This window comes from Mobula hypostoma, chromosome 9 (genome assembly GCF_963921235.1).
Source record: "Mobula hypostoma chromosome 9, sMobHyp1.1, whole genome shotgun sequence".
Lineage (NCBI taxonomy): Eukaryota > Metazoa > Chordata > Chondrichthyes > Myliobatiformes > Myliobatidae > Mobula > Mobula hypostoma.
In genome coordinates, this window is record NC_086105.1 from 201,362 (window position 1) to 227,326 (window position 25,965).

At 43.2% G+C, this 25,965-nt stretch overlaps 1 protein-coding gene across 2 annotated transcripts in view; it reads right to left on the bottom strand.

Annotated features, from left to right (window-relative positions):
* Nucleotides 1-1,834: 1,834 nt before the first annotated feature.
* Nucleotides 1,835-25,965, bottom strand: part of LOC134351429 (zinc finger protein 235-like) — a 39,642-nt gene continuing 15,511 nt past the window's right edge. For both annotated transcript variants that reach the window (XM_063057539.1, XM_063057540.1), the window contains exon 2: nucleotides 1,835-25,170. In XM_063057539.1, the coding sequence (XP_062913609.1) occupies nucleotides 23,176-24,447 (1,272 nt within the window). In that variant the 5' untranslated portion in view covers nucleotides 24,448-25,170 and the 3' untranslated portion in view covers nucleotides 1,835-23,175. The remainder of the gene's footprint in view (nucleotides 25,171-25,965) is intronic.

The following is a 25,965-nucleotide window of genomic DNA, read 5'->3' on the forward strand; positions in this document are numbered from 1 at the left end:
AGTAGCCCAAGAAATAGTGGATGCATTAGTGATAATTTTTCAAAACTCGTTAGATTCTGGACTAGTTCCTGAGGATTGGAGGGTGGCTAATGTAACCCCACTTTTTAAATAAGGAGGGAGAGAGAAACCGGGGAATTATAGACCGGTTAGCCTAACGTCGGTGGTGGGGAAACTGCTGGAGTCAGGTATCAAGGATGTGATAACAGCACATTTGGAAAGCGGTGAAATGATCGGACAAAGTCAGCATGGATTTGTGAAAGGAAAATCATGTCTGACGAATCTCATAGAATTTTTTGAGGATGTAACTAGTAGAGTGGATAGGGGAGAACCAGTGGATGTGGTATATTTGGATTTTCAAAAGGCTTTTGACAAGGTCCCACACAGGAGATTAGTGTGTAAACTTAAAGCACACGGTATTGGGGGTAAGGTATTGGTGTGGGTGGAGAATTGGTTAGCAGACAGGAAGCAAAGAGTGGGAATAAATGGGACCTTTTCAGAATGGCAGGCGGTGACTAGTGGGGTACCGCAAGGCTCAGTGCTGGGACCCCAGTTGTTTACAATATATATTAATGACTTGGATGAGGGAATTAAATGCAGCATCTCCAAGTTTGCAGATGACACGAAGCTGGGTGGCAGTGTTAGCAGTGAAGAGGATGCAGGGTGACTTGGATAGGTTGGGTGAGTGGGCAAATTCATGGCAGATGCAATTTAATGTGGATAAATGTGAAGTTATCCACTTTGGTGGCAAAAATTGGAAAACAGATTATTATCTGAATGGTGGCTGATTAGGAAAAGGGGAGGTGCAACGAGACCTGGGTGTCATTATACACCAGTCATTGAAAGTGGGCATGCAGGTACAGCAGGCGGTGAAAAAGGCGAATGGTATGCTGGCATTTATAGCGAGAGGATTCGAGTACAGGAGCAGGGAGGTACTACTGCAGTTGTACAAGGCCTTGGTGAGACCACACCTGGAGTATTGTGTGCAGTTTTGGTCCCCTAATCTGAGGAAAGACATCTTTGCCATAGAGGGAGTACAAAGAAGGTTCACCAGATTGATTCCTGGGATGGCAGGACTTTCATATGAAGAAAGACTGGATGAACTGGGCTTGCACTCGTTGGAATTTAGAAGATTGAGGGGGGATCTGATTGAAACGTATAAGATCCTAAAGGGATTGGACAGGCTAGATGCAGGAAGATTGTTCCCGATGTTGGGGAAGTGCAGAACGAGGGGCCACAGTTTGAGGATAGAGGGGAAGCCTTTTAGGACCGAGATTAGGAAAAACTTCTTCACACAGAGAGTGGTGAATCTGTGGAATTCTCTGCCACAGGAAACTGTTGAGGCCAGTTCATTGGCTATATTTAAGAGGGAGTTAGATATGGCCCTTGTGGCTACGGGGGTCAGGGGGTATGGAGGGAAGGCTGGGGTGGGGTTCTGAGTTGGATGATCAGCCATGATCATAATAAATGGCAGTGCAGGCTCGAAGGGCCGAATGGCCTACTCCTGCACCTATTTTCTATGTAACTTAGCAAATTGAGTGAAGAAACTGGATTAACACGGAACCAGGTGCTGCCTTTGGTTCTGATGACTATTCGACTGCTAGTAGAACCATTGGCCTGTCTGTCCCCACATGAAATCATAATGGGACGGCCCTTGTGCCTGCCATCTGATGTGCCACTGGAAGTTAAGCAGATGGATGTATACATATAACAGGGAGAAGGGTATGCTGAACTATTGCATTGCCCTCACAAAAAGCATTACCAAATATCATCAACAGGTAAAGGCAGCAACCATTGAATTAGATTATGAAGACGCGCAGTCCTCTTTTATTGTCATTTAGTAATGCATGCATTAAGAAATGATACAATATTTCCTCCAGTATGATATCACAAAACACAGGACAGACCAAGACTGAAAAAGCTAACAAAACTACATAATTATAACACATAGTTACAACAGTGCAACAATACCATAACTTGATGAAGAACAGTCCATGAGCACAGTAAAAAGTTCAAAGTCTCTCAAATGTCCCACATCTCACGCAGACGGGAGAAGGAAGAAAAACTCTCCCTGCCATGCCTGACCACAGTCCGACTCTGAGTCGTCCGAAAACTTCGAGCCTCCAATCAGCTCTCCAACACCAAGTACTGAGCACCACCTCTATCTGAACCATTCGACCTCAATCTCAGTCGCCAGCAGCAGGCAAAGCCGGGGATTTTGGGGCCTTCCCTCCGGAAGATTCTCGATCGCGGATTAACAACAGCAGCGAACTTGCATTTCAGATATTTCTCCAGATGTTTCTCTGTACTTTCACGTCTGTCTCCATCAAATCAGAATTGTCCATGGCCCCTATTTAACAGATCATTTTCACCGGAGGGCTGCGCATGCGCGGCACACTGTTATCTCTCCTCCAGCTCAGTGGACTTCATTTCTTACGTCCTTCACATACATGAGGAGTAAAAATCTTCACATTACGTTTTTGTCTAAATGTGCAACGTGCAATTTATAGTAATTTGTAATAAATAGTATGTACAGTAAGATATACATCAGGACAGTCAATATAGCTTATAAATATAATTTTGTCAGCGTGAGTTAATCAGTCTGATGGCCTGGTGGAAAAACCTGTCCTGGAGCCTATTGATCCTGCTAGGGTTTGATTGAGGCACGACTGCACAAGTGTGTGGACATGAGTTAGACCAGTGGGAAGAGTTTAAAAGGAGACAGCTTTATAGAGTGGACGTTGGAGTAGAGGGAGACAGAGTAGGAGGGGTTTGGCTTAACAGGGCTTAGGCAATAATGGGTCGAGGTGAGGTAAGTTACCTCTAAATCCAGGAAAAATCCTTGTAAATCTCCTTTGTGCTCTCTCTACAGTATCCACATCCTTCCTGTAGTGAGGTGACCAGAACTGAACACAAGTGGGATCTAACCAAGGTCTTGTATAGGTGTAGGATTATCTCACAGCTCTTGAACTCAGTCCCATGGTTGATGAAGGCCATCACACCATATGACTTCTTAACAAAACTGTCAACCTGTGCAGCAGCTTTGAGTGTCCTATGGACACGGACCCCAAAATCCCTCTGATCCTCCACACTGCCAAGAGTCTTACCATTAATATTATATTCTGTCTTCAAATTAGACCTACTGAAATGAACCACTTCACACGTATCGGGGTTGAACTCCATCTGTCCTCTATCCTATCAATGTCCCACTGTAACCTCTGACAATCTTCCAGACTATCCACAACACCCCCAACCTTTGTGTCATCAGCAGACTTACTAACCCACCCTTCTATTTTCTCATCCAGGTCATTTATAAAAAATTCATAAAGAGGAGGGGTCCCAGAATATATCCCTGCGGAATACCACTGGACACCATCCTCCATGCAGAATACGAACCATCTACAACCACCCTTTGCCTTCTGTGAGCAATCCAATTCTGGATCCACAAAGCAAGGTCTCCTTGGATCCCAGGCCTCATTACTTTCTGAATGAGCCTTGCATAGGGAACCCTATAAAGTGTCATACTGAAATCCATATACCCTACATCCACTGCTGTACCTTCATCAATGTCTTTTGTTATATCTTCAAAGAATTCAGTCAGGTTCGTAAGGCATGACCTGCCCTTGACAAGCCATGCTGACTATCCCTAACCAGATTATGTTTCTCCAAGTGCTCTTAAATCCTACCTCTCACAGGATCTTCTCCAACAACTTGCCCATTACTGATGTAAGACTCACTGGTCTATAATTTCCTGGGTTATCTCTACTCCCTGTCTTGAACAAGGGAACAACATTTGCAACCCTCCAATTCTCCGGAACCTCTCCCGTGCCTATTGGTGACACAAAGATGATTGCCAGAGGCTCAGCAATCTCGTCCCTCACTTCCCACAGTGGCCTGGGGTATATCTAATCCAGTCCCAGTGAGTTTCTAACTAAATGCTTTTCAAAAGCTGCAGCATATCCTCTTTCTTAATGTCTATATGCTCAAGCATTTCAGTCTTCTGTAAGTTATTCCCACAATTGCCAAGGTCTTTTTCCATAGTGAATACTGAAGCAAAGTATTCATTAAGTACCTCCACTACCTCCTTGAACACCATACACACTTTTCCACCAACACACTTGATTGGTCCTATTCGTGCACGTCTCATCCTCTTGCTCTTCACATACTTGTAGAATGCCTTGGGGTTTTCCTTAATCCTGCTCACCAAGGCCTTCTCATGGCCCTTTCTGGCTCTCCCAATTCCATTCTAAGCTCCTTCCTAGCAACCTTGTAATTTTCTAGAGCTCTAACAGTACCTAATTTCTTGAACCTTTCGTAAGCTTTTCTTTTTAACTAGATTTTCTTTGTACGCCATGGTTCTTTAACCCTACCATCCTTTCCCTGCCTCAATGGAACATACCTCTGCAGGACTCCATACAAGTGTTCCCTAAATATTTGCAACATTTCTGCCGTGCATTTCCCTGAGAACATTTGTTCCCAATTTATGTCCCCAAGTTCCTGCCTAATAGTATATTTCCCCCATCCCAATTAAATGTTTTCCAAAATTGTCTGCTCCAATCCCCTTCCAGCGCTATGGTAAAGGAGATAGAGTTGTGGTCACTACTGCCAAAATGCTGTCTCACCGAGAGATCTGACACCTGCCAGGTTCATTTCCCAATACTAGATCAAGTACAGCCTCTCCTCTAGTTGGCTTATCTACATTTTGCGTCAGGAAACCTTCCTGAACACATCTAACAAACTCCACCCCATCTAAACCCTTTGTGCTAAAGAGATGCCAATCAACATTAGGAAACTTAAAATCTCCCATCACAACAACCCTATTATTCTTGCACCATTTCAGAATCTGCCTCCCTATCTGCTCCCTGATATCCCTGTTACTATTGGGGAGTCTATAAAAAGCACCCAGTAGAGTTATTGTCCCTTTCCTGTTTCTGACTTCCACCCACACTGACTCAGTAGATCATCCCTCCATGACTTCCTCATTTTCTGCAGCCGTGACACTATCCCTAATTAGCAATGCCGTGCCCCCAGCTCTTTTGCCTCTCTCTCTGTTCTTTTTGAAACATCTAAAGCGTGGCACACTCAGCAGCCATTCCTGCCCCGAGATATCCAGGTCTTTGTAATGGCCACAACATCATAGTTCCACATATTGATCCACACTCTAAGTTCATCTGCCTTGTTTATGATACTCCTTGCATTAAAATAGACACATCTCAAACCATCAGACTGAGTGCATCTTTGCTCTAACATCTGCCTGTCCTTTCTCACAAACGCCCTACAAGCTGTCTGTACTTGTGCTCCAACCTCCCATCCTCTACCTCATCACTTTGGTTCCTACTCCCCTGCAGACCTAGTTTAAACCCTCCCCAATAGCATTAGCAAACCTCCCCGCCAGGATATTGATCTCCCGCGGATTCAAGTGCAATCCGTCCTTTTTGTAGAGGTCACACTTGCCCTAGAAGAGGATGATGATCCAAAAATTTGAAACCCTGCTCCCTGCTTCAATCCTTCAGCCATGCATTAATCCTCCACCTCATTCTATTCCTATACTCACTGTCACGTGGCACAGTCAGCAATACTGAGATTACTACCTTTATGGTCCTGCTTCTCAGTTTCCTTCCTAACTCCCTGTATTCTGCTTTTGGGACTTCACTTTTTCTACCTATGTCATTGGTACCAATATGTACCACAACCTCTGGCTGCTCCCCCTCCCATTTCAGGATATTGTAGATGCACTCAGAAACATCACAAACCCTGGCACCTGGGAGGCAAACTACCATCTTTATTTCTTTTTCGCGTCTACAGAATCGCCTATATGTCCCCCTAATTATAGGGTCCCCTATTGCCACTGCCCTCCTCTTCCATTCCCTACGCTTCTGAGACACAGGGCCAGACTCAGTGCCAGAGGCACAGCCACTGTTGCTTCCCCCAGATAGGTCATTCCCCCCAACAGAAATCAAAATGGAGTACTTACTGTTAAGGGGGGACAGCCACAGGGATGCTCTCCACTACCTGGTGCCATCCCTTCCCTCTCCTGACGGTCACCCACTTATCTGTGTCCTGTGGCTCCGGGTTGACTACCTGCCTGTAGCTGATGTGTCTGAGCCACCGAAAAAGCCCAAAAAAACGTCAATCGGTGCCCATCGTTGGTGAGCTATGAACTCGCGTTGAAGGAATTTAAAATACATTCAAAGTAACCACCGAGCTAAAGCTCTCAGTTTCAACTATTCCCATTATCTACCGAGGTATGGACATCATCTGGTTCTGGACATCAGACATGATCTCAATGTTCCTCTTCAATTGGTAGAAAATCACTTATCTTCTTATCTGAAAGATAAGTTATAAGTTTCTCATGAGAGGAAAAACTCAAATATATTTTTTGTCCAAGTCCCAAATTCTTAGAAGTAGATCACAAGATCTCAGCTGTGCCTAGGAGGTCCAGCGCGCCCAATGACAGAGCACTTTGTCTACTGAATGTATGTGCACCTTTCATCAAAAGCTTAGACTCTCAGCACCTGCACACTCAATTCATAGTGATAGTACATTGTTAAGATCAGAGATTTCTGGGTAAGAATATGCCATTGAAAGCATTTACAAGCATTACCTCCCCTCTCCCAAATGACACCAATCCAGTCAATAGCCAGTTTAACACAGCAAGTTCCCACAAACAATATACTCAATGTCAATAGGCATGGTATGTGTCAACAGTCAACCTTATTGTTTTCTGTCAATCAACTTCCAAATGTTGCTACTCCGTCATTAGTAGCCATAGTCCCTGATCCTCATTATATTGTTCAAAGGTACATTTAATATCAGTGAAATGTATACAATATACATCCTGAAATGCTTTCTCTTTGCAACCATCCACAAAAACAGAGGAGTGCCCCCAAATAATAAATGACAGTTAAATATTAGAACCCCAAAGTCCACCCCCCAGCTCCTCTCCCTCCTGCACGTAAGCGGCAATAAGCACGATTCCCCTTCCCCCCACTGGCAAAAAAAAGCATTGGCACCTGCCACTGAGCACTCAAGCGTGAGCAAAGCAACAGCAAAGACACAGACTTGCAGTTACCCAGTATTCGACATACCACAGGTTCTCTCTCCCTAATAAGGGAGAAAGAGATGTCACCATTTCACAGCAAGAAGGGAGACATAACAAAGAACTCGCTGGTTTACAATGTTAAAAGTCCATTGCGTCGCTTTTTCTGAGCTCTGTACCCAAAGATCTGATTGTAAGGATTACCTCTTAGTAATAATGATTAGTTAGGCACAGATTGAATCTGTATTGACAAGTACCTTTATTGTCTCAACCAACAAACACACGAATTCACAAACTGTGTGCACACCTACTAGGTTTCCATGACCCTCCATGAACAGAAAAGGTAATACACTGGCCAAGCAAGCTTTCCTTGTGGTCTTGATCTATTCTCTATGTGCCCGATGTGGGGTCCTCCACATTTGCAATGGTTGGTCTCTAGGGAATTGTCACTGCTTGAACCCCCAAGATTAACTATTTTTATACTTTTCCTTATCAGGTCAATCTGTGATGTTTCAATTTAGTTGGCTCGAGGTCATCTGACCTGTGTCAGATTCCCATTCACTGTAGCCCAGCGCTACAAGCAGTATTGGCCTTTACCTTCAACTTCATGCCTTTTATGATTTCTTTTGTTCTATTCAACTCTTATTGCTTCAAACGAGTCAAATTGGGTCCCCCGGACATTGGGCCAAGATAATGAGATTACATCAGCAACTGTGTTATTAATTAAAAGCTGCTTATCACAATAAACAGACCATAAGATATAGGAGCAGAAGTAGGCCATTCGGTCCATCGAGTCTGCTCTGCAATTCAATCATGGGCTGATCCAGTTCTCCAGTCATCCCCACTCCCGCCTTCTCCCCATAACCTCTGATGCCCTGGCTAATCAAGAACCTATCTATCTCTGCCTTAAATACACCCAATAACTTGGCCTCCACAGCTGCTCGTGACAACAAATTCCACAGATTTACCACCCTCTGACTAAAGTAATTTCTCCGCTTCTCAGTTCTAAATGGATGTCCTTCAATCCTGAAATCGTGCTCTCTTGTCCTAGACTCCCCTACCATGGGAAATAACTTTGCCATATCTAATCTGTGCAGGGCTTTTAACATTCGGAATGTTTCTATGAGATCCCCCCGCCATTCTCCAGGGAATAAAGCCCAAGAGCTGCTAGACATTCCTCATATGGTAACCCTTTCATTCCTGGAATCATTCTTGTGAATCTTCTCTGAACCCTCTCAAATGTCATTATAACCAGTATATTTTCTAAAATAAGCCCAAAACTGCACACAATACTCCAAGTGTGGTCTCACGAGTGTCTTATAGAGCCTCAACATCACATCTCTGCTCTTATATTACAAACCTCTAGAAATGAATCCCAACACTGCATTCGCCTTCTTCACAACCAACTCAACCTGGAGGTTATCCTTTAGGGTATCCTGCACACTTGCCATCTTGGACAATGTCTCCCATCCTCTACATAATATACTGGGTGGGCACAGGAGTACATTCAGCCAGAGACTCATTCCACCGCGATGCAACACAGAGTGGCATAGTAAGTCATTCCTGCCTGTGGTCATCAAACCTTACAACTCCTCCCTTGGAGGGTCAGACACCCTGAGCCAATAGGCTGGTCCTGGACTTATTTCCTGGCATAATTTACATTATTACTATTTAACTATTTATGGTTTTATTACTATTTAATTAGTTATGGTGCAACTGTAACGAAAACCAAATTCCCCCGGGATCAATAAAGTATGACTATAACAATGACACAAGAACTCCCAAGTCCCTTTGCATCTCTGCATTTTGAATTCCCTCCCCATCTAAATAATAATCTGCCCATTTATTTCTTCCACCAAAGTGCATGACCACACACATTACAATATTGTATTTCAATTGTCACTTCTTTGCCCATTCCCCTAAACTATCTAAGTCTCTCTGCAGGCTGTCTGTTTCCTCAACACTACCCGCTCCTCCACCTATCTTTGTATCATCAGCAAATTCAGCCACAAATCCATTAATACCGTAGTCCAGGTGGAATAGAGACGAAGATGACTGCATGGTTGAAGAACTGGTAAATGGGGCAGGGGGTCCAATTTCTGGATCATTGGGTTTTCTTCTGGGGAAGGCGTGACTTGTACAAAAGGGATGGGTTACAGCTGAACCCTTGGGGGACTAATATCCTTGTAGGCAGGTTTCCTAGATCTGTTCAGGAGGGTTTAAGCTGATTTGGCAGGGGGCTTGGAACCAGAGTGATTGAGCTGAGGATGGGGTAGTTGGTTTAAAAACAGAGGCAGAGTGTAATGAGAATTCTTGCAAAGAGAGGCTGATGATTGGGCAAAATTGGAGACAATGGGATGAGTAGCAATGTAAAAGGGGGTCAAAATCAAAAAGGGTGATTATAGAGGACTGAAGGTGTTACACTTCACGCAGTATATGGAATAAGGTAGATGAACTAGCAGCAGAGTTACAGATTTGAATGCATAATGTTGTGGACATCATTGAATCATGGCTGAAAGAAGTATATAGCTAGGAGACTAACATGAGACACAGGAGCAGAATTAGGCCATTCAGCCCACCCAGTCTGCTTTGCCATTCGTCATGGCTGATCCCAGATCCCATTCAACCCCACACACATGCCTTCTCACACATCCGCTGATGCCCTAAATGATCAGGAAAGGATCAACTTCTGCCTTAAATATATGCATGGACGTGGCCTCCACTGCAGACTGTAGCACAGCATTACATGGATTTACTACTGTCTAGCTAAAAATAATTCCTCCTTACCTCTGTTCTAAAGGGTTGCTCCTCAATTTTGAGGCTGTGCCCTCTAGTTCTGGATACTCCCACCACAGAAAACATCCTCTCCACATCCACTCTAACTAGTCCTTTTAAGATTCAGCATGTTTCAATGGGATCCTCCCACATTCTTCTAAATTCCAGTGAGTACAGGCCGAAAGCTGCCAAGGCTCCTCATATGTTAACCCCTTCATTCCTAGAATCATCCTTTCGTGAACCTTCTCTGGACTCTCCAATGATACCACATCCCTTCTGAGATATGGGGCCCAAATCTGTTGACAGTACTCGAAGTGCAGCCTGACTCATGTCTTATAAAGGCTCAGCATTATCTCCTTGCTTTTATATTCTATTCCCCTCGTAATAAATGCCAACATTGCATTTGCCTTCTTTCCCACAGACTCAACCTGTAAATTAAACTTCTTGTGGACTCCTAAATCCCTCTGCACCCCTGATGTTTGAATCTTCTCCCCATTTAGATAATAGTCCACACTATTGTTCCTTTTACCAAAATGCATTATCATACATTTCCCAACACTAATTCCATCTGCCACTTTCTTACCCATTCTTCCAATTTGCCTAAGTCCTGCTGTAATTGCATTACTTCCTCAGCACTAACTACCCCTCCACGTATCTGCAAACTTTGCCACAAAGCCATTGATTCCATTGTCTAAATCACTGACAATGTGAAAAGCAGCAGTCCCAATACTGACCCTTGAGGAACACCACTAGTCACCGGCAGCCAACCAGTAAAGGTCCTTTTTATTCCCACTCGTTGCCTCCCGCCTGTCAACCATTCCACTATCCATGCCAGTATATTTCCTGTAGTGCCATAGGATTTTATGTTGTTAAGCAGCCTCTTGTGTGGCACCTTAGCAAATGCCTTATGAAAATCCAAGTAAATGACATCCACTGCCTCAACTTTGTCCACCTGCTTGTTACTTCCTCAAAAATTCTAAGATTTATCAGGCAAGATTTCCCTTTACAGAAACCATGCTGACTTTGACTAATCATTAGTCTCCAAATATCTCAAAACCCTCATCCTTAATAATAGATTCCAACACTTTCCCAACCACTAAGGTCAAACTAACTGGCCTATAATTTCTTTTGCCTTCCTCCCTTCTTAAAGAGTGGAGTGACATTTGCAATCTTCCAGTCTTCCGGGATACACATTGTATCAGAAGGAAAGGCGGGCTGGTAGAATGGGCTATATTGGTAAAAAAAAAATGAAATCAAATCATTACAATTCACTGGAATTCAGAAGAATGAGGCAAATCTCATTTAAACCTATCGAATGTTAAAAGGCCTTAATAGAGTGGATGTGTGTTTCCTATAGTGGGGGAGTCTAAGACCAGAGGACACAGCCTCAGAATAAAGGGATGTACTTTTAGAATGGAGATGAGGCAGAATTTCTTTAGTCAGAGAGTGGTGTAAATATAGAATTCATTGCTACAGGCAGCTGTGGAGGCCAAATGTTTGTTTATATTTAAGGCAGAGGTTGATAAATTGTTGAGTGCAGTGGATAGAGGGGAACAGGTGGAAGTTGTATACTGTACTTGGATTTCCAGAAGGCATTCAATAAGGTGCCACACAAGAGAGTTATGTAAGTAAGATACAGATGCATTGAGTCGGAGGAAGTGTAAGGCATGGATAGTGGATTGGTTAACCAATAGAAGGCAGAGAGTTGGTATAAATGGGTGTTTCTCTGGTTGGCAGTCAGTGGTGAGTGAGGTGCCGCAGGGGTCAGTGCTGGGCCCACAGCTGTTTACCATTTACATTGATGATTTGGAAGAGGGGACTGAGAGTAGCGCAGCAAAATTTGCTGATGACACTAAACTGGGTGGAAAAGCAAATTGTACAGAGAATATGGAGAGTCTGCAGAGGGATATATATAGGTTAAGTGAGTGGGCCAAGGTCTGGCAGATGGAATACAACGTTGGTAAATGTGAGATCATCCACTTTGGAAGGAATAATAGAAGAGCAGATTATTATTTAAATGGTGAAAGATTGCAGCATGCTATTGTGCAGAGGGGCTTAGGAGTCCTTGTGCAAGAATCGCAAAAGGTTGGCTTGCAGGTACAACAGGTTATTAAGAAAGCAAACAAAATGTTGGCCTTCATTGCTAGAGGGATTGAATTCAAGACTAGGAAGGTCATGCTGCAACTATACAGGGTACTGATGAGACCGCAGCTGGAGTACTGTGTGCAGTTCTGGTCTCCATACTTGAGGAAGGATATACTGGCTTTGGAGGCAGTGCAGAGGAGGTTCACCAGGTTGATTCCAGAGATGAAGGGGTTAACCTATCAGGAGAGATTGAGTCGTCTGGGACTATACTCTCTGGAATTCAGAAGAATGAGAGGGGATCTTATAGAAACAAAATTTTGAAAAGGATAGATTAGATAGAAGTAGGAAAGCTGTTTCCATTGGTAGATGAGACTAGAACTAGGGGACATTGCCTCAAGATTCAGGGCAGAAGATTTAGGACGGAGATGAGGAGAAACTGTTTTTCCCAGAGAGTGGTGAATCTGTGGAATTCTCTGTCCAGGGAAGCAAAATATATTTAAGATACAGTTAGATAGATTTTTACATAGTAGGGGAATTAAGGGTTATGGGGAAAAGGCAGGTAGATGGAGCTGAGTTTATGGACATATCAGCCATGATCTTACTGAATGGCGGGGCAGGCTGGATGGGCCGGATGGCCTACTCCTGCTCCTATTTCTTATGTTCTTATGATAGTCAGGGCATGGAGGGATACAGGGAGAAGGCAGGAGATTGGGGCTGAGAGGGAAATGGATCAGTCATAATGAAATTTCAGTTAGAATCAATGGGCCAGATGACCTATTTCTGCTCCTATATCTTATGGTCTTATCTGAAAATGGTCTTAGGTTTAGCAGATCATTAGCAGAAACTCCTAGGCTCCATGTTCAATTGCTCTGATTAAGTTATCCCAGGGCATGAATCAGTTCACAAATGGCAGTTGCAAGATCAGTCTCACAAAATGACCACCTTCATTCCTATTCACTGATTGTAGTTATCTCTGGCCAACATCTTCCACTTGATCCAAAGATAACTATTTTAGGATCATCATTGTCCTTTCATTCTGTTGGCTCATATGGACCACCTGTAGGTGTGCAACACTCACAATATATAAATGCAAAAGTAATATTTACTTAATTCTTACACACATTTTATACCAGTGATTGTTTCTTCTGTTTTATAAGACCATCACTGTCTATTTTTGTGTAATTTCAGCCTTCTACCTTCTAAGTTGATATACATTAAGCATAATAATTAATATACATAAAAGTACTATTACAGTAGCATGCATTACTCTTCCCACCACGGATATATTTGAACATTGGATTCCCAGTTCCAAAACTTACTCTAAAAGTCTGAATCACGCAATACTTCATTTGAATTATCAGCATGTCTTAACTCCTTTACTGTGTTTAGACCATTGATGGATTACATCTCCTTTGCCTCCTCCACAACACATGTCCATTCTGCAGTCAAATGAGGAATTGGCAGCAACTCTGTAACAACAGTCCTACAAGTATTGATCCGTATCAGTGCATTGGATTGGGAGTTCTGCTTCATTACCATGTTTAGTGCTGGCTGAGGGAAAGTTCATCTTCCAATAACCAGTTCTAATGTCATATCCCCAATTGCGATATTGTGACTTTCCAAAGGGCACTGTTTCCATCCCTTAGTATAACTAGCAGCTGCAGTTGTCATAAGTCTGTTATACCAATGTATATTGCAAGGCAGACTGATTATTCACAGGAAAAAGTCGACAACGAACAATTTTCATAAGTACTGAAACCACAGTTTGTAAATTTCTGTCTTGTCATTTCTTCTGGGCAAGCTCAATAGTCTCCTCTTTGAAGGCATCTTGATGAATCCATCCCTTTCCCAGTACCATTCATAACAATAGCATGTGTTGGTGGGTTACTTAAGGATATTGAAGCCTTCTCATGATATTTGCCCACACTGTGAACCCTTTTTACTCTACCAACCTCCCTGCACAATGTCTTCTGCTGCAGTTAATAATGATTGAAGCATCCTATGGAAAATACTTGGTTCTTCCCACCTCAATAGATCTATCTTGTGTGAATCAATGCCCCAGACATATCCCACAGAACTGTAACCATACTGCAGCCATCATTACCTAAAGGCTGTTCAACAATTGGACCTAAAAGCTGACTCATAATCGTTCCCTCTGGGATACTTGATAATGTCACCTGGAGAATTTTGTATAAAAACTGTACATCCATACCCTTTGGGTATCTAAGACTTTGTCCATGCATTTCAGAACAGCATAATACAAATTTAAATCACTATTACTCCTTTATTAGCCCAAATTCACTGTGAAAAGTTGTTTTTGATCACCAAATGTTTTCCAAGTAGCAACATTACTGTTGACACATTTGTCCGCTCTAATGATTCTGGAGCAAGACCAAACATGGCCCCAATCATTATTAATTACATTACAACAAAATACGTTTTCCCCTTCATCTTGTGTTTAAAGGTTTACACTTCTATTCTTTCCAGAGCACTTTCAACACCCTGATAACCCCATAGTTTATGGCATCAGTGGGTCATTTGGTTTCATTCCCCCTCCAGAACCACAAATTTCACATAAGACCTCTCAGCCTTTAGTAAGCATTTCCCTATGCTTTTTGTATATTCCTGCCTCTTCTAGAAGTTATTGTACATCTGTTTTTATTTTTCTCATCTTAAAGCCATAATCTTACTATGTTGCTCTTTTTGCCTCTCAATTCGGCTAATCTGCAACTGCGATGTCTGTTTGCAACACCTTGTTTTGCAAACTCATTAGCCTCATTACTCCCCCTTGGGATAACTTTGAGTGAGCTTTAATTTTTATGACTTTGTGTTCTTTTACCCTCACATATTTCCCACAGTCGGTCTTCCTCTCACCATCCTGTACAGGTGAGAAACAATCTACAAAGAAAAAAAGTTTTTCCTTTGTGTCTTTGTTCTTGGTTTATCTGATCTCCTTCCACTGCTCAATACAAAAGGACATGGCTTTAAGGTAAGGGGTGGGAAGTTCAAGGGGGATATTAGAGGAAGTTTTTTTACTCAGAGAGTGGTTGGTGCGTGGAACGCACTGCCTGAGTCAGATACACTAGTGAAATTTAAGAGACTACTAGACAGGTATATGGAGGAAATTAAGGTGGGGGCTTATATGGGAGGCAGGGTTTGAGGGTCGGCACAACATTGTGGGCCGAAGGGCCTGTACTGTGCTGTACTATTCTATGTTCCCCCTTTTTGTTTCGACACAAGTACTCTCTCAGGATCATTTACTATCATATCCTGACACCCATGCAGTTCAAGGTTGAAACTTTAATACCCTTTACAACTACATCTTAACACTGCAATGTCAGGGCTGACTGACTATTCAGCAGCAGCTGGATAAGATGTGAGCTTTAAGATGGTGAGGGAATTAATGCCTAACTGCTTTTTTCACCAGCCCAATATTTAAATTAAACTTTCATTTGTAATTTACATGATAAACACTATGATTGCATCAAAATATTTTTCAAAATTTCAAACTCAAAGTCAATATGTCTAAAGTCTTGGGAAACATCTTTTATATCAGTAAAAACAACTTTTAGGATTGCTCCCCATACATTCTAATCTTCCAAATGTTAATTTCAAATTCCCACTTCCAATCTTCCAAATGTTAATTTCAAATTCCTGCTTCCAATCTTCCAAATGTTAATTTCAAATTCCCAGTTTAACTGTCCAGCAATAAGCAATTTCCTCAAACGCCCATTTCCCTCTAAAATGTGGTCCTCTCGTATCCGGAATAGAGTTGCAAATTTCCATCACCTAAACCTGGATTCCACATGGCTAATGTGAAATCTGGCCTCTCTAAACCCAATTCCATGGAAAAGGAATAAAGAAACGAAAACCAAAAACTCATTATTTCAAACAAAAATCCACAAAAACTCTTCATCCTTCAACTGCAAAACTTAGAATTAACAGTTAATGCCCACCATGAAAAACTTTAAGACATTTTTCAAAGAACAAAAGAAAGGAAACTGCTGTGTGGGGTCCCACGAGGCAGTCACACAACTGCTTAACAGACAAGAGCTCCTTCAAATTAATTTCCGAACAGCAAAATATTTCAACTAAACCCTAACCCTAATGCGCGCTATCCTCTGAAGCAGAGGATTAATTCAAACTTCCTCCCAATACTGATCGGCCAAACATATAACACCTTTTGCACACACACATTCATTCTCTCTCTCAAGTGAAGTCATGTCACATGGCCACACTTCACATTTGAAACACACCATTCACACTTTAAACCATTTCAGAAAATCCCTTGCTACAAAACATGGTTACAAACACAACTGAAGAAATGTGTTACCTTCAGACTTTAAAACAAAGAAATACTGCAAGTTATTCATCATGCACAAGTATACATTCAACAAGTTTAAAGCATGACATCTCCACATTAACCAAAATTCCAACATATTCTGACCTTTTTGTAACCCTTATCCCTGATCTCTGTTAGGATTCAGACTAAATGAACTGTTTGCTGTCCTGTTCTGGGTATAATGAACTCACGTGACCACAGCTGAAACAGCAGATTTGAGCATTGAGCTGGGATGTTTGCCCTCCACAACAGTTTTCCTGATTGGATGAAGGTGCACTCCAGCTCTGAGCTACTTATCTTCTGCAATCTCTCTGCAGTCTATCCTGACCTGCATTTCTCCACACAATGTCCCCTCTATTTCCTTAAAGGAGAAACACTTTAGCTGAAGTATTCCTAAAGTTACAATCTAACTCGTGCACTTCCTTCTCCCATGCTCTAATAATTTTCCTAAGTGCCCATTCTTCAGTATGTGTAGGGTTTCTGGTATCAAACAGTTCCAAGATATTGGTTCTAGTTCAAAATGATCCCAATCTAATGTTAAACCTTACACTCATAGAAACCATAGAAACTACAGCACGGAAACAGGCCCTTTGGCCCTTCTTGGCTGTGCCGAACCATTTTCTGCCTAGTCCCACTGACCTGCACACAGACCATATCCCTCCATACACCTCCCATCCATGTCCAATTTATTCTTAAACGTTAAAAAAGAACCCGCATTTACCACCTCGTCTGGCAGCTCATTCCATACTCCCACCACTCTCTGTGTGAAGAAGCCCCCACTAATGTTCCCTTTAAACTTTTCCCCCCTCACCCTTAACCCATGTCCTCTGGTTTTTTTCTCCCCTTGCCTCAGTGGAAAAAGCCTGCTTGCATTCACTCTATCTATACCCATCATAATTTTATATACCTCTATCAAATCTCCCCTCATTCTTCTACGCTCCAGGGAATAAAACCCTAACCTATTCAACCTTTCTCTATAACTGAGTTTCTCAAGTCCCGGCAACATCCTTGTAAACCTTCTCTGCACTCTTTCAACCTTATTTATATCCTTCCTGTAATTTGGTGACCAAAACTGAACACAATACTCCAGATTCAGCCTCACCAATGCCTTATACAACCTCATCATAACGTTCCAGCTCTTATACTCAATACTTCGATTAATAAAGGCCAATGTACCAAAACCTCTCTTTACGACCCTATCTACCTGTGATGACACTTTTAGGGAATTTTGTATCTGTATTCCCAGATCCCTCTGTTCCACTGCACTCCTCAGTGCCTTACCATTAACCCTGTATGTTCTACCTTGGTTTGTCCTTCCAACGTGCAATACCTCACACTTGTCAGTATTAAACTCCATCTGCCATTTTTCAGCCCATTTTTCCAGCTGGTCCAAGTCCCTCTGCAGGCTCTGAAAACCTTCCTCACTACTACACCTCCAATCTTTGTATCATCAGCAAACTTGCTGATCCAATTTACCACATTATCATCCAGATCATTGATATAGATGACAAATAACAATGGACCCAGCACTGATCCCTGTGGCACACCACTAGTCACAGGCCTCCACTCAGAAAAGCAATTCTCTACCACCACTCTCTGGCTTCTTCCATCGAACCAATGTCTAATCCAATTTACCACCTCTCCATGTATACCTAGCGACTGAATTTTCCTAACTAACCTCCCATGCGGGACCTTGTCAAAGGCCTTACTGAAGTCCATGTAGACAATATCCATTACCTTCCCTTCATCCACCTTCCTGGTTAACCTCCTCGAAAAACTCCAACAGATTGGTCAAACATGACCTACCATGCACAAAGCCATGTTGACTCTCCCTAATAAGCCCCTGTCTATCCAAATGCTTATAGATTCTGTCTCTTAGTACTCCCTCCAGTAACTTACCTACTACTGACGTTAAACTCACCGGCCTATAATTTCCCGGATTACTTTGCGATCCTTTTTTAAACAACGGAACAACATGAGCCACTCTCCAATCCTCCAGCACTTCACCCGTAGACAGCGACATTTTAAATATTTCTGCCAGGGCCCCCGCAATTTCAACACTAGTCTCCTTCAAGGTCCGAGGGAACACTCTGTCAGGTCCCGGGGATTTATCCACTTTAATTTTCCTCAAGACAGCAAGCACCTCCTCCTTTTCAATCTGTACAGTTTCCATGGTCTCACTACTTGATTCCCTCAATTCCATAGATTTCATGCCAGCTTCCTTAGTAAATACAGATGCAAAAAACCTATTTAAGATCTCCCCCATTTCCTTTGGTTCCGCACAAAGCCGACCACTCTGATCTTCAAGAGGACCAATTTTATCCCTTACAATCCTTTTGCTCTTAATATACCTGTAAAAGCTCTTTGGATTATCCTTCACTTTGACTGCCAAGGCAACCTCATGTCTTCTTTTAGCCCTCCTGATTTCTTTCTTAAGTATTTTCTTGCACTTCTTATACTCCTCAAGCACCTGATTTACCCCGTTTCCTATACATTTCATACAACTCCCTCTTCTTCTTTATCAGAGTTGCAATATCTCTTGAGAACCAAGGTTCCTTATTCCTGTTCAATTTGCCTTTAATCCTGATAGGAACATACAAATTCTGCACTCTCAAAATCTCCCCTTTGAAGGCTTCCCACCTACCAATCACATCTTTGCCAGAGAACAACCTGTCCCAATCCACGCTTTTTAGATCCTTTCTCATTTCTTCAAATTTGGCCTTCTTCCAGTTCAGAACCTCAACCCTAGGACCAGATCTATCCTTGTCCATGATCAAATTGAAACTAATGGTGTTATGATCACTGGAACCAAAGTGCTCCCCTACACAGACTTCTGTCACTTGCCCTAATTCGTTTCCTAACAGGAGATCCAATATTGCATCCCCTCTAGTTGGTCCCTCTATATACTGATTTAGAAAACTTTCCTGAACACATTTTACAAACTCTAAACCATCTAGATCCCCAACAGTATGGGAGTCCCAATCAATGTATGGAAAATTAAAATCCCCTACCACCACAACTTTATGTTTCCTGCAGTTACCTGCTATCTCTCTGCAGATTTGCTCTTCCAAGTCTCGTTGACTATTGGGTGGTATGTAATACAATCCCACTAATGTGGCCATACCTTTCCTGTTTCTCAGCTCCACCCATAAGGACTCAGTAGACAAGCCCTCTAATCTGTCCTGCCTGAGCACTGCTGTAATATTTTCCCTAACAAGCAATGCTACTCCCCCACCTTTCATTCCTCTGCCTCGATCACATCTGAAACATCGGAACCCTGGAATATTAAGCTGCCAGTCCTGCCCCTCCTGTAGCCAAGTTTCACTAATTGCTACAACATCATAATTCCACGTGTCAATCCACGCCCTCAACTCATCCGCCTTCCCTGCAATACTCCTAGCATTGAAATATATACACCACAGAAGATTTTTACCACCACTCACAACCTTTCTATCAGCGGATTTGCTTAAACTTTCAATATCATTTATTTTCACCCCAGCCACACTGTCAGCTCTGGCACTCTGGTTCCCATCCCCCTGCAAATCTAGTTTAAAGCCTCCCCAATAGCACGAACAAACCTCCCTGAAAGGATATTGGTCCCCCTGTGGTTCAAGTGTAACCCGTCTCTCTTGTACAGGTCCCACCTGCCCCAGAAGAGGTCCCAATGGTCCTGAAATCTGAAACCCTGCCCCCAACACCAGTTCCTCAGCCACTTGTTCCTCCTCCAGAGCATCCTATTCCTACCCTCACTGGCACCTAGCACAGGTAGCAATCCTGAGATTACCACTCTTGAGGTCCTGCTTTTCAACTTCCTACCGAGCTCTCTATACTCACTGTCCAGGACCTCTTCACTCTTCCTTGCTATGTCATTGGTACCGATGTGCACCACAACATCTGGCTGGTCACTCTCCCACTTCAGAATGTCATGCAATCGATCAGAGACATCCTTGACCCTGGCACCTGGGAGGTAACAAACCATCCTGGATTCTCTGTCATGACCACAGAACCTTCTATCTGCACCTCTATCGAGTCCCCTATCACTACCGCTCTCCTCTTTTTCCCCCCTCCCTTCTGCACTGCAGAGCCAGACTCAGTGCCAGAGATCCGGCTACTGCAGCTAGTCCCAGGTAAGTCATTCCCCCCAACAGTATCCAATGCGGTATACTTGTTGTTGAGGGGAATGGCCACAGGGGATCCCTGCTCTGCCTGCCCTTTCCTCTTCCCTCGGAACACCATCTACAGATGCAGTGGGGTGTTGTCCCTTCTTCTGGTAACATCTACTTAACTTATCTATTGGGTCTCCGCTGTTATTACCCATAACAGTCAGTGTGGCAATCCTTAACTCCTCATTCGTTCCCCCAGCACGTTACTGTGCTTCTGGCAGAGTTGGGTGTATGTTTGGATGCAAGCACATTATAACAAAACCAATCTCCTTTCTGTAGCACCATCTAGACTGCGTATTGCTCTCTTGTAACTAATTGCCTGGAATAGCTCCCTAGGGTCATTCCAGGGCAGATAGATCCCTTAGTTGCTGTACACCAAATGGCGTAGTGTATGGTATATTCCGGTTTTGATTTTCTGCCCTGTTTCCTCCCTCTCCAATAGTAATTAGGGGAGCAATCACACTGAGGGAAGGACAGCTTCTTTTTGATTGTACGTTGATGGGGTATCCTGGGGGGGGGGCAGGAAGGCTCTTTGTCATATCATAATCATATCTGGCTGCATCATCTGTGAAACTGCTCCAATCTATATCTCCATTTTCACTCTCCTCACCTCTTTCAGATCCAAAAGCACTTATTATTCCCCTCTGTGCAGCAAACTGGCCCTGCAGCTTTTTTATCTGCTTTAAGCACTCTGTTACTTTTCATGTACTGATTTCTGCATCACACTCATAGCCATCTTTAAATCACTGCACTGTTTCCTCAATCCCTGTACATCATTCTTAGCTACTTGGGCTTCTTCTTTTAATTTCCTCTTTTCTTTAACCAGTTTCATACATTTTAGCTGAAACTGGTTCGTATGCATCAAATCCATACTTCGCTGTATATCAGTAACTTTTTCCTCAAGGTATACTACCTCCTTGCAAAGCCTTTTAATTTCCTCTCCTAATCAGTTTTTCTGTACTTTAGCTTCCTGCCAACATTAATCAACTCCTCAATTAAACTGCCAACTGCTGCTGCCTTGTGGAATGGTTTACATTTCCTGCCTGACAGTTTCCCCAGCAGTATTTCCTTTGCTGCCAGTGTGACCAGCAAAAAGCTTTATATTGTGGCCACTTCCTCGATACATATTTCTGGAGGAATCCCCTCAAATCAAAACAATCCAAGTCCTTCGGACTTGCAGAATTCCCTGAATTTTTCATGCTGTGTCAGTAGTAACTACCCAGCCCCAGATCTCGCTGAACTTCACCCATATGGCACCAGGGTTGCCAATTCTGTTGCAAGGATTACCCCTTAGTAATGATGATCAGTTAGGCACAGTGAGAATCTGTACTTACTGTACCTTTGTTGTCTCAACAAACAAGCATGTGAATTCACATACTGTCCAGTTGTGTGCACACCTGCTAGGTTTCCTTGACTCTTTGTGAACAATCAAAGAATAAAAAAGGTAATACTCGGGGAAAAAGCACCTATGCTAGCCGCCAGGTGTTCCTCATGGTCCTGATGTGATCTCCACCCATCCAACGTGGGTTCCCCCACATTCGCAATGGTTGGTCTCCGGAGAGTTATTGCTGCTTGAACCCCCAAAATCATCTATTTTTATACTCTTCCTTGTCAGGCCAATCTATAATGTTTCAATTTCATTGGCTCAAGGTAATCTGACTGACCTGTGTCAGATTCCCATTGAATGTAGCCCAGGACTTCAGGCAGTATTCTTCTATGGTCTTCGCCTTCAACTTTGTGCCTTTGGTGTCATATTTTATTCTATTCGACTCTGACTGATTCAAACCAGGTCACCCAGATACTGGGCTCAGATGACAAGATTACTTCTACAAACCTGCCATTTTACACAATAAACAGCTTCTTATCTGAGAATGGTCTCAGGTTTAGCAAATCATTAGCAGAAACTTCTTGTGTCCATGTTCAATTGCTCCCGGAGCAAGAATCAGTTCATCAAATAATTCACATAATGGCAACAGGAAGGACGTCTCACAAAATGGCCACCTCCATTCCTGTTCACTAATTGTAGTTCTTCCTGGCCAACAATATCCTCTGACCCCTACCACTGTGAAAAGACCCAAACCCTGACCTGTGCTGACCCATCACTGGTTTCTGACCCTACTCCATTGAGCAAACAACTAATGGTACTCCACTCTGTTTTCATACTTTAAAGGGCAGTGGTGAATTCTAAAAAACCCTTTAGAAGCAGTAAAAATAACCCATAACATTGAAATGAGCAGGGAGTAAGGAGGTTAACTACTAATGTCATTCTTCCTCAGCCCAGAGATTTGAGGGATGAAGAACATGAGACATAACTGTAGTCAGCTCATTTTCTCTTTCAATCTGCAGAAAGTCATGCAGAAAATTCACAGGATACCTCTTCATCTTCAGAGTGGTGACTGTTTCAAACCCATAGCCATAGGGAGAGTGAGGTGAACGGCAGGTATGGATATAAAAGGGCTGTCATGGAACAGAAATACAGGCAGGGACCAGCTGGGCTGAGTTTACTCCCTACTAAACACTGGATGTGTTGTGGGTTCACTAAGTACTTGAGAGAGAGTTTAGAATAGAACTGATTTATTGGTCTCAGATCCGGAATATTAAACTACAGTCCAATTAAAGGTGAACATCAGCTAAAGAAACTCCTTCCCTGCTGAGTGACCAGGTTGCAGAAATGGGTGTGATGCAGCAATAATTGTAGAGTTCGGCACCAACAGTCACTCTTGAACTTGCCTCTGGATTCAGCAACTGTGATTATTAAATATTCAGCATGCAGCTTATTTAAAATTTTTCCCAGCATGAACTCGATAGTGTGCCACAAGGTGGGATGACTGAGTGAATCCCTTCCCACATTCAGAGCAGATGAATGGCCTCTCTCCAGTGTGAACTGACTGGTGTATCTGTAGGTGGGATGATTTAGTGAATCCCTTCCCACAAACAGAACAGGTGAACGGCCTCACTCCCGTGTGAACTCGCTGGTGTATATGTCGGCTGGATGACTGAGTGAATGCCTTCCCACATTCAGAGCAGGTGAACGGTTTCTCCCCAGTGTGAACTCGCTGATGTACTGTCAGTTGAGATGACCGAGAAAATTCCTTCCCACAATCTGAGCAGGTGAACGGTCTCTCTCCAGTGTGAATTCTCTGATGTACCTTCAGTTGAGATGACTGAGTGAATCCTTTCCCACACACAGAACAGATAAATGGCCTCTCCCCAGTATGAATTCGTTGATGCTCCTTCAGTTGAGATGACCGACTGAATCCCTTCCCACAGTCTGAGCAGGTGAATGGCCTCTCCCCAGTGTGAATTCGTTGATGTTCCTTCAGTTGAGATGACTGAGTGAATCCATTCCCACATACAGAACAGATGAACGGCCTCTCTCGAGTGTGAAATCGCTGATGAACCTTCAGTTGAGATGACCCAGGAAAACCTTTCCCACAATCTGAGCAGATGAATGGTTTCTCCCCAGTGTGAACTCGCTGATGTACCTTAAGTTGAGATGACTGAGTGAATCCCTTCCCACAGTCTGAGCAGGTGAACGGCCTCTCCCCAGTGTGAACTCGCTGATGCTCCTTCAATAGAAATGACCGAGTGAATCCCTTTCCACAGTCTGAGCAGATGAATGGCCTCTCCCCAGTGTGAATTCTCTGATGTACCTTCAGTTGAGATGACTGAGTGAATCCCTTCCCACAGTCTGAGCAGGTAAATGGCCTCTCTCCAGTGTGAACTCGCTGATGTACCTTCAATTGACAGGACCGAGGAAACCCCTTCCCACAGTCTGAGCAGGTGAACGGCATCTCCCCAGTGTGAACTAGCTGGTGTGCCAGTAGATCAGATGACCGAGTAAATCCCTTGCCACAGTCTGAGCAGATGAATGGCCTCTCCCCAGTGTGAACTCGCTTGTGTGTCTGGAGATTGGATGACTGAGTGAATCCCTTCCCACAGTCCAAGCAGGTGAATGGCCTCTCCCCAGTGTGAACTAACTGGTGTGTCAGTAGGTGGGATAACTGAGTGAATCCCTTCCCACAATCAGAGCAGGTGAACGGCATCTCCCCACTGTGAACTGACTGGTGCGCCAGTAGGTCAGATGATTAAGTGAATCCCTTCCCACAGTCAGAGCAGATGTACGGCCTCTCTCCAGTGTGTCAGCGGATCAGCTGACCGAGTGAATCTCTTCCCATAAACAGAACAAGTGAACAGCTTGACACTGCTGTGAATTTTCTTATGTACCTTCAGCTTAGATGACAGAATGAATTGCTTCCTGCAGACAGCCAGGTGAACCATCTATGTTGTGAACTTGCTGACTTATCTTCGAGCTGAATGATTCGAGTTGAACAGGTGAATGGCCTCTCCCCACTGTGAACTCACTGGTGTGTCCACAGGTTGCTGAGTGAATGAATCTCTTCCCACATTGACAGGATATCTCCCTGCTATCAATTTTCTAGCAATTCATCAAGTCAGATGTTAGATGTAGTGAATCCCTTGCACAATCAATGTAGTTAAAGAATTATCTCTAGTGAACAAATGCTGGTATGTTCTCAGCACCTCGGTTCCAAGTGGATTTCACTGAGTTAAAGCAGAAAACTTCATTTCAGACACAAAGCATGTTTTCAGCTGGGGTGACATACTTCTTCATCTCCAAGGATCAACAACAGATATATTGATGTTACAGTTGAAATATCTGGTCATTCCTTGAGTATCTGGACAGAGACAGCAAAACTGACGTAATGTTGTTTGTGATTCCCATTGACAAATCCTTTGCTGTTTCTACCCTGTTAGAAGATTTAAAAAAGACATCAATGGGTAAAGGACAACATTTCAGATAAGGTAACTTTAGTCTCTACAATGAGTTCTGACATCACATTGTTACAGTGAGGTTCATCTCAAGCTGAACAACTCGCGGTAACATAGTGGTTAGCAGAACGCTTTACAGAATCAGCGACCTGGGTTCAATCCCATCACCGCCTGTAGGAGTTTGTATGTTCTCCCCTGACCAATTGGGTTTACTCTGGGTGCTCCAGCTTCCTCCCACAGTCCAAAGACGTACTGGTTGGTAAGTTAATTGATCATAGTAAATTACCCCGTTGTTAGGCAAGGATTAAATCAGGGGATTGCTGGGCGGTGTGGCTAAAAGGACTCAAAACTCAATAATTAAATAAACTCCCCAGCTTCAAAATGGGCATGGGAGAGATCACCAAGTTCTGTGACTGTTTTTCTGTTGGTATCAGAATGGGACATTTTTGCCTGTTTTCAATCTATGACTTGGCACAGCTTGTCTCCATCAGTAGTATTTCAAGTTCTGGTCAAGTCCCACAATGCTACATAGAGCATATGATATTACATTACAAACAAGAGAAAATCTGCAGATGCTGGAAATCCCAGCAACACACAAAATGATGGTGGAAATCAGCAGGCGAGGCAGCATCTATGGAAAAAAGCACAGTCGAGGTTTTGACCCGAAATGCCAACTCTACTTTCTCCCACATGGCTCCTCCTGGAGACTTTCTAATTACTTCGACTCCACCACTCCACTCTGCGCCCCCCCCCCACTATCTGTGCCTAGTGAC